We start from the raw sequence: 9,977 nt of genomic DNA, 5'->3' as shown, positions 1-9,977 counted from the left end.
GTGTGTGTGTGTGTGTGTGTGTGTGTGTGTGTTTCATTTTCGCCATGTCAGTATATATCTCTGTTGTTTGCCTCTTTGCAGCTCAGAATGTATCTTTGTACACGGAAAATAAAAGCCGACATGTGGAAACCATGAAGTCTGAGTGTTTGTCCTTCTGCTGCTGATCTGCAGACGGCGTGGAGGCGGCGCCCTTCTTCCTTAAGGACCCCTAACGTTTAAACTCATTGGAGTTAGAATGGGTCGTGTTGAAGCCGTTCACCAGAATCTGTGAAGAAAAATGTCAACATTGAGAGAATTTGAGGCAAAAATGGTTGAAAACCTGCACTTCTCTTTGCCAACACTAGATGGCAGACTTGATCTAGAAAAGTGCTGATTTGAGCTCCTCATGTTTAGACTTTTACTTTTTGAAAACAAATTTACAATTTATATGTAAAAAAAACTATATAACATGAATATTATAGCTGAGTTTAAACCTTAACCTTTGAGCAAAGGGACTCAGAAAAAGTCATGTGACAGAATCCAGATTCCATCTTCGGCTTCTCCATCCATGTTTCCTGCTGGTCATCACACAATTTGAACTGGGAAAAGCGACATCATTACGACAAACACGCTTTTGGTGTGACATTTAAATTAGATGTGGAGTTCCCCAAGGCTCTTCTCCAGGCCCTCTACAGTTTACTACGTAATGTGAAGGAGCAGGGATGGAATTCACAGCTGACACACGCACACATGTAAAAGTTCAAAGTTGTTTCAAACTAGTTGAACCGTTGGAATCATGGTGGTGAAGGACCGCTGTGGGAACCAACGACCTCCGAGGGGAAAGGAGACGAGAACGTCTGCAGCAAAACGCTCTCAAATCAAAATGATTCTAGAATATGACCAACCTCACAGAAGAGCTTCGTTTTCTTTCACTGACACTGTTGTGAGTTTGATCTCACTGGAACATAAATGCCTCCGTCCTTCCATCCATCTCCTCCAGAGAAAGGTCACGGGGTCAGCAGCCTGAGCTCAGACCTTCTCCACTAACACACAGTCTGCATCAGCCAGTCCAGGAGGACTGGAAAAGGGGCGTGGCTCTCGACCCTCAGGTCCTCCTGGAGCTGCTGGACCCGGACCAGTCAGACGTCCCGGGTCCAGTTGAGTAGAAGTTCTCCTTCATCTTGGGGACCATGGTGCTGCAAAGCCTGCTGGGATTGAGGAGGATGGCGTGTCTCTGGGGTTTCAGATTCCATCCTCTAGTTTTTCTGACTTCAGCTGAACTGCAGTGAAGCTTTGACCTAAAACACCCGGAGAGCATGAAAAACAGCCAAGAATGGATCATTTTAAGAGGTTCAAACGCTAAATTGTAGAACGTGAAGAAACAAATGAATCTTAGTCAAATAAACGGCTGATATGAAATGAAAAAATGCCAAATTTGGAGCCAAAAACTGGATCAGTAAAGCTGAAAAACCTCCGTTTCTACAGACTGAGGCGTTTGTCTGACGTCAGACGTTGGAGCAGCAGAAGCTGAGAAGGTTTCCACGCCGTGTTCTGGGTTCAGGCTCGCTTCCATGTTTTCCATGTTCATGAGGTGCAGCAGCTGACTGCACAGAGGAGGGGGGTGGGGGGCTGAATGAGGAAACCCGGTCCGGATGCCAGCAGACAGCTGATCTGAGTGCTGCGTCTGCGCCTGCACGTGTGTGCGTGCACGTGCAGGCGCAGACGTGCACGCACACACTCACTCATGGACCTGCCTCAGAGGGTCAGGGGTCACACGGCTTTCTGTGTTTCCACCGCTCAGAACCACAAAGAAGAACGGCGGTTCTGACTGGATCCAGAACAGACCTGGGAGCAGAAAGTGGACTTTCTTCCTGTAAAGTGTCTTCGTTTCACCAGGAGAAGTGGACAAAAGGCCCCCCAGTTACTGTGGGGGGTGGGATTGGGCCTAGAAAGGTTGTAAATGATTTTCTTCAGTTCTGTTTCTTCAATGGCGTCACTGTCAGAGTCTGAACGGCCGCTCCTCTTATTCAGATGTTTGCAGAGGAAGATGTCCGTCCTTCGGCGACCAGGTCGTCCACTATTCATTAATACTTATGGATTTCCAAAGACCTGAATCTGTGTTGGTAAAGAGGTCATGTCTATTTTTATTCAGAGTAATATTGATGTATTTATGGATGGATGGATATATATATATATTTACCAATCAATTTCATGGCCAATTACCCAAAGTTTTATATTTCTGCTGTTTGCTTGGTTTTACTTTTGACTTGAGTTCTTCCAGCTCGTCCTAAACGCCATCAGCTCTTCAGAGCCAACAGCTGAACCCGTCTGTGGGTGGGATGGACGTCCTCCTGCTGTCCATGAGGAGACGACGATCGGGGAGCAGGTTGCTCCTCACTTCTCCTCAAACGTACAGTTCCAGCCGGTTATCGTCAGCCGACCAGGACTGTCCTGAAAGACGATTAGGAGGATTAGGGTTCTTCATCGCTGCCACCAGAGCCTGATCTCCAGCTAATCCCCTTAAAGTGTGTGTGAGTAAAAACACAGAGTTACAGGACTCCCTGTCTGACCTTGAACTCCTCACCAGCACAGGAGGAGCTGCAGTGAAGGCCGTTCAAGTCCCGCTTCTGTCTCTCAATAATGCATGATGAATTATCCTGCTCTGAAACTGAGATCAGCAGGAAACCCGAGAGGTTTCTGCTCTGGACCCGCCTGAGGAAACCGTCCCGTCCAGAGGATCAGAGACGGGCCGGCTGGAGAGAAAAACTCCTCTGGAACAGATTGACTGGAATCTGACAGGAAAACAACTGAAACTAGCAGGATTTTAGTGTCTTCAATGAAATGTTAGAGCTGCAGTTTTGGATCAAACTCTGTGAAACATCTGGATCCAGAACCGTGGCCTGAACAAAGGTCACGTCTCCATGGTAACCGTCAGAACCAGCACCACCTAAACTCAGTTCAGGCCTGCTTGCTGCTCACATGCAAACAATCGAGTCGACCCGAGGAAAGAAGTGGTTTGGTTTGGTTTGGATTTGGTCCCCAATTGACGGTTAATGTTTCATATTTTAATGTTTGTTTGCATAAAACATTTCATTTCATTGTCCTTTTAGACAAATCCTTGTTATTCAGATTACAGTTCTTCTTGTAATATTTAGTCCCTTCAAAGCTTCCGTAGAGAGCAGTCATGTGACGCGCATCATAAACGTGAACAGACGTCTGCGTTGAGGCCACAGACGAAGCTCACAGGAGGTCATCTCAGGTGGTGCGTTCAGGTTCCCTCCTAAAGTTTTCTGATGACGGCGCCGAACTCCTCCGAACAGTGACGTCACCGCCGCTGATCTAAAGGAGGAGCACAGCTGATCTAAAGGTGGAGCACAGCTGATCTAAAGGAGGAGCACAGCTGGTCTAAAGGTGGAGCACAGCTGATCTAAAGGAGGAGCACAGCTGATCTAAAGGTGGAGCACAGCTGATCTAAAGGAGGAGCACAGCTGATCTAAAGGAGGAGCACAGCTGATCTAAAGGAGGAGCACAGCTGATCTAAAGGAGGAGCACAGCTGATCTAAAGGTGGAGCACAGCTGGTCTAAAGGAGGAGCACAGCTGATCTAAAGGAGGAGCACAGCTGATCTAAAGGAGGAGCACAGCTGGTCTAAAGGTGGAGCACAGCTGATCTAAAGGTGGAGCACAGCTGATCTAAAGGAGGAGCACAGCTGATCTAAAGGAGGAGCACAGCTGATCTAAAGGAGGAGCACAGCTGGTCCCTATGTGGAACCGTCCAGCTCATCCAGATGGCTCCCTGCAGGCCGGGGCCCAAATGTGAAGCCGACGCGTGTTTGCAGCTCCAGCTTCTGCCACTACGGACACGCTGCCCACGAGGAACACGGCATTTCAGTCAGAGCAGAGAAAGCGTCATTCCACACCGACAACCGTGCAGAAGCATCCGTCCACGGCCCCGCAGGGCTGTAGCCGGCGGGAGGCCCCGCCCCTCACGGTCTCTCCGTACTGGTAGAAACTCTCAGCATCACTGAGTTCAGAGCTACAAGAAGGAGACACGAACCTGACAGAAAAGTCTGGATTCCCTTCACTCTCAGCATCACGTGACGGAGTAAAGCCCGTCCCGCCCGGTGGCCTCGTGCGTCTCCAGGACTCCCACGGTGTGTTTAAGGAGCAGGAGGGTCATCCATCACCGGAGACTCATCTCTCACCCCCACCGAGACGCAATCTGGACACTAGAAGAAGTCTCTGTGTGGCTGCAGCCTCCTGCACCTCCTGCAGCCTCCCGCACCTCCTCCTCCTGCAGGTTCCTGCACCTCCTCCACTGTGTTTATGGAGCAGCGATCGGGTTCTTGGCTTTGATTGATCACATTTTCCAAACACATGGTGGACAGAACAGACAGGAAACGTTTGTGTTCCTGTTGTGGATTTTTCCTCAGAGCAGGTCTGAGATCAGATCATCTGCTTCAGGAATCTGACCAGATCCTGAAGTACGGAGCACCAAATGGGACAAAATGAGTTTCCCAAACTATGAAAGTCATTTACAGAAAATGAGGACAAACATGTCAAAATAAAGGAAACGTGTCATGTAAGAGTCTTTGGTGGAAAAAGATAAACTTGTATAAATATAAACTGTCACAGAAAAGAGAAATAAATCATGAAAAGAATCAAATTAAAAGTGAAGAGAGTTAGTGTGTTTGATGAAGGAGACCATTTTTTAAATGACATGCATCTAAAAAAAACAGAGAATTTTATTAGCTAAAGCAACTATACAATAAATATGCATAAGTTACACTAAAAAATAAAGATTCATCACCATTATAAAAGAGACAATAGGTGCTGTGAGATTGTATGAAATATAACAATAAAAAATAGTAAATTTTAATCATAACATATCTTTTGAATGTGATCATAATTAATACAAATACTGAGTAATTTATGGAGATATGAAGGCCAAAAATATGTATGTCCTACGTTTGTTTATGTTTTATCTTAGTTTAATTCATTAAATAAAAACCTATTTTTAATTTTAAAAATTCCATATTTTTAACTAGGAATATACATATTTTAAAACAAATCTATTTTTTATTCTTAAAAGAAAACATAACATTTAGATGTACAAAAAAATGTAAACAAGTAAACTTGTGATTTTAAACAATATGTGGTGGATTTTGAACGGTGGCCCTGAAGTTCAAATCACATCAACAAATCACTCAACAGGAAAACATTTTAAAAATTACGACAATTAAAAACGCAAAGCAAGTAATACACAAACAGGAATCAAAACTGAATTCTAGAAGCAAAAGGTAAAAAGAAACATTTTGGAAAACAAAATGTTTCTTTTACATAAGAAACCGGAAAGGTAAGAATTATGGGACATCACTGATTGGATGAAGACGTTTGTTCATCTTTTAACTGCAAATTATTAACATTTTATTTTAATGTTTTCTGAAATATTTCCTTTTGTTTTTTGTTTATTTTATTTCTTATTCTTCTTTGTTGTTTTTTTCCCTTTAGAATTGTGTTTTAGTGTCTGGAATTTGGTTTCAATTTCTCAAAGAAAAATATGTATTAATTGTTGGGCTTTTTAAATTGTGATCTTTAAAATGTTTTTGCTTTGACTGATTTGTTGATTTTCTTTGCACTTTAGACCAACATAATTTCGTCACTTTTAGCCTTCCATAGAATTATGAAAACAGAAAAATGTCTTCATCTTAGTGGACTTCAGGTTCCACTGCAGAGCAGCTAAGCAGATGACGTCAGAACAGTTTTTCAGACTTAGAGAACGAGCAGAGGAGAACCGGTTCTACGGACGGAGAACCTCAGCTTCAGCGCTCCAACAGAAAAACATCCAAATGTCATTGGCAGAAGGGAGAAACACAACCTCAGACTGGGGTATCCTTCCGCCGTGGACAAGAACTAGATCTGTTTGTCCCGGATTGAGAAAACTAAAACTAAATTTAGACTAATTCCGGATTATAGTAACAACAAATGAGGCTATAATGAATTTAAAATAATTTAGTTTTTGATTCTCTAACTGTCGATAGTTTGTTTCGGTGAACAAAACGGGTCTTCAGGAACGTTTATAAACTGAAATGTTATCGTTTTTATGACTAAGTTGTTTTCCAAAGTTTTTATTTTCTATTTGTCTAAATAAATGAGCACAAAGTCCGTAAAACCAAATCTTCTCGTCTGTTCGCACCTGAAACGCAAACCTCTGCTGTGTTGAACCACTGCTGATTGACAACTGCTTCAGCCAATCATCGATGGAGAAAACATGTTTGCCAGTGACGTAGAGACGCTCATCCAATAGAAACGCGCCTCTGGGTGTTGACCTCTGCGAGCCGCATCACCACCTTCACCGTGTCCGTGGCGGATGGGTACTATAAAAGCACATCCCCCGAAGTTTTAAAGGGCAGAGTTGTAAAAACTCCCAGGCTGCGGGGAGTCAGCGCCACGAACCGGACCCGAACCACCTCCCCCCGCGACGGACAGCCAGCAGGAATAGACACGACGACGGAACCGAATCTTTTTTATATTCATCGCCCTCGGAAATCTCCAGAACAGAGCGGCAGGAGTCCCGGAGCACCGAGACGGAGCGGCGCGGACCTCAATGAATGTGAGTAAAACGTCCCGCCGCCATAAACAGGCGGAGCGGAAACCGCCGGAATTCTCCGAGTCTCGCGTATTATTGTAGAATAAGAACCGAGCTCGGTCCGGATCCGTAGCTGTTTGACACCGTCTGTTCCGAACCACCGCCGCTTCGCGTCGCTGCCTCCGCCCTCCTCCCGGCAGTGAACGGGTCACCGATTACCGGGGCAGAGCTAAACATTCACCGAAGCGAGCGCGTGCCGGGCCCGCGCTCTCCGCCGTCCGTCTATGTGCTCGGTAACGCGGATTATGTAACGTTGTTTCAGACGGGAGGGGAGGGGGGGGGGGTGACACCGGCAGAGGTCAGGCCCCACGTGCCTCCGGACCGCCATCGCCTCTGAACGGTTCTGCTCTCATTCCAGGATCCTGGACCGAACCTGAAGTTCTGCTGAAACCCGGAGGTTCGTGTGACGCAGACATGCAGCTGGAGATCCAGGTGGCTCTGAACTTCATCATCTCCTACCTGTACAACAAGCTGCCGCGCAGGCGCGTCAACATCTTCGGGGAGGAGCTGGAGCGCCAGCTGAGGCGGAAGTACGAGGGCCACTGGTACCCCGAGAAGCCCTACAAGGGCTCCGGCTTCAGGTGCATCCACGTGGGGGAGAAGGTGGACCCGGTGGTGGAGCGGGCGGCCAAAGAGAGCGGACTGGACATCGAGGACGTCCGGAATAACCTCCCCCAGGACCTGAGCGTGTGGATCGACCCGTTCGAGGTGTCCTACCAGATCGGGGAGAAGGGGGCGGTGAAGGTGCTGTACGTGGACGACAACGGCGAGAACGGCTCGGAGCTGGACAGGGAGATCAAGAACAGCTTTAACCCCGAGGCGCAGGTCTTCATGCCCATCAGCGACCCGGCGGGGGCCTCGTCCGAGTCCAGCTCCCCCTCGCCGCCGTTTGGACAGTCGGCGGCGGTGAGCCCGTCCTTCATGCCGCGCTCCGCCCAGCCCTTAACCTTCACCACCGCCACCTTCGCCGCCACCAAGTTCGGCTCCACAAAGATGAAGAGCAGCCGCGGCGGCAGTGGGGGGGGCAGCAAGGCAGCCCGCGCCTCCCCCACCAGTCACCTGGGTGTGAATGTGTCCTCCCTCCTGAAGCAGAAAGCCATGTCCTCCTCCATGCACTCTCTGTACGGGCCGGGCCAGAACTCCGCCCTCTCCCCCAACGCCAAGGAGTTCGTGTTCTCCAGCCTGCAGGGTCAGGCCAGCCCCGGCGCCGTCTTCCCGGGGGAGGGCGCCCTGGGCCTGGGGGCGCTGCAGTACAACAATGCCTTTGACGTGTTGGCGGCCTACGGCGGCCTGAACGACAAGTCCCTGATGGACGGGCTGGGCCTGGGCGGCGTGCAGCACTCCAACCAGCAGTTTCAGCCCGTCATGGCCAACTGAGCCCCCCCCAGCCAGAAGGACAGAAACACAGGTAGACGGGACTGACGTGCATGCGCCTGGGGGGACGGCGGCGCCTTTGAGTTTGTTGTGGAACGGCGTCCTGAGTTCAACTCATCCTTTTTCTTTTTGCCAACAAGCACAAGTTTTTTTTAAATCCTCCAGAAGACGATGAAGCGGAACCGGCGGCCGGGTTCTGCGCCGCGTGGTTCTGGCTCTTTTCTAAGCGTAGAACTTGATTTAGTACAGAGTTTGTAAGATTCCAGAGTCTATATTGTTTCTATGACGGTGTTGCATTTCTATCTTTCTACTCCGGATGATTGACGGCTGCAGCAGCTTCTCCTTCGGTTCCTTTTGTAACGACGGTTGAAGAACGGCGCCCGCGGTTCCTCCACGCTGTAGAAACGTTTGCTTTTTCTCAAAGATGAATCGTATTTTCTGTTAAGACGTTGAAGATTTTTGCTATTATGGAGAAAATGTAATCTTATGAATATTGATTTTGTACCTAAATTGTGCAATACTTGATAAATGAAACAGAAACGGTATAACAAGTATTTTGAGTCAGTGTCTTAATGTCGAGGGACTGAAATAGTTTATATTAAGTTTGTATTAAATGCTATTAAAATGCTTGTCTTTATTTTTTTTATTTGATATTTGCACCCTGATCTTTTTAATAAAAAAACTCCGGCTGAACTCGCCGTCTGCTGTGCTTCTGTGGGTCCGGGTCACAGGCGGGCCGGCGCCGTCCAAACGCTGGAGCTGAGCAGGACAGAGCTTCAGAACTAAAGCGGGTCATCCAGAATTCGAGACCCGTGTTTTGAGACGGGTCTCGCTACTGCAGAACCAAAGCAAAGTCAAAAACCTCATCAGACGGAGGCCTGGAGTGACCTACCTGACCTCACTGACTCCTCCCATCAGGTCCTGTAGCCATGGAAACGGCTCAGCTACGTTTCTAATAAAACCCCCGTACATAAAAGTCTTTGTCCAAGCAGACGCATGTCCTCCCCGCAGAGCTGACGTCCAAACACGTCGGCCCTCTTTCATGATCCGTCTCCATGGCAACAGATGCTCATCAATAAGAAACGGGGCGGCTTGGGTTTCCATGAAGCTCTCACGGAAAACACTCAAAACTGGCAGAACAGGAAATGTTTCCGTGACGTTTCTGCAGTCAGGCCCTGGTCAGGCGAGACTGGCGTAACCATGGCAACGATGGGGCCATGGCAGCTGTGAAACAGTCTGGAAAACCCTGATCAGGTTTGGCTTTTGGTATGAAAACAGGTTCACGCCTTCGTCAGCCTCGTGTGTTCTGGTTGCTATGGAGCTGGTGCCTTTGGGGCGGGGCCTAATGTTTCTGTATAACGGCCACGATGGGCATGTCAGAGTCTCTTCAGTGTTTGAATAATTCAGCAGGTGAGGGGGCGGAGCTTCGTGATCGTCCCTCTCAGACGCTTCAGGCTGTCGTCGTTCTGACGATCCCTTCCGGGTTTCTCTGGAGAACGGTTCCGGGAAACAATTTCAGCCTGATTGCAGGAGTTTGCTGCTTCACTGTCAAGAACTTTGCAGGGTTGCCACAGCAACACCATGGAAAGGATGATGTCAGTGATCCAGTTTGGCAAATCTATGAAATGTTCTCCCATTTCAGAGTTTCCTGCTGCAGATTCTGAAACCTGTGGAGGTTTAGATCACCAACCGAGGCGAAGCTGAAGCTCCACCAGAGGGGCCGCCGTAAGGGGCCACCGTCAGGGGCGCCGTAAGGGGCCGCCGTAAGGGGCCACCGTCAGGGGCGCCGCCAGGGGCCGCCGTAAGGGGCCACCGTCAGGGGCGCCGTAAGGGGCCGCCGTCAGGGCTTCCATTCCAACAAAAACTCAAACTATTCGTTTAGTGCCTTTCATTCAAATGGAAAACACAAGGAGCTTTAAATGAAAGCAAATAAAATGGCCATAAAACCATTAAGACAGAAAACACGGGACACCCCTC

General features: G+C 48.3%; 1 protein-coding gene across 1 annotated transcript; it reads left to right on the top strand.

The window, feature by feature from the left end:
* The first annotated feature begins 6,364 nt into the window (after nucleotides 1-6,364).
* On the top strand, nucleotides 6,365-8,693 carry LOC101175551 (protein Tob1). Its single transcript, XM_004086784.4, has 2 exons — nucleotides 6,365-6,590; nucleotides 6,985-8,693. Exon 2 carries the CDS (start codon nucleotides 7,041-7,043, stop codon nucleotides 8,001-8,003), a length of 963 nt encoding a protein of 320 aa, XP_004086832.1. The 5' UTR covers nucleotides 6,365-6,590; nucleotides 6,985-7,040; the 3' UTR covers nucleotides 8,004-8,693.
* Nucleotides 8,694-9,977: the final 1,284 nt, after the last annotated feature.

The sequence above is a fragment of the Oryzias latipes genome, chromosome 19 (assembly GCF_053564925.1).
Source record: "Oryzias latipes strain Hd-rR chromosome 19, Olatipes_Hd-rR_3.1".
Lineage (NCBI taxonomy): Eukaryota > Metazoa > Chordata > Actinopteri > Beloniformes > Adrianichthyidae > Oryzias > Oryzias latipes.
This window is presented reverse-complemented; position numbering and strand designations above follow the sequence as displayed.

Bases quoted from the DNA above. Each gene is read 5' to 3' on its own strand.
- LOC101175551 (XM_004086784.4), top strand. From the start codon at position 7,041: ATGCAGCTGGAGATCCAGGTGGCTCTGAACTTCATCATCTCCTACCTG.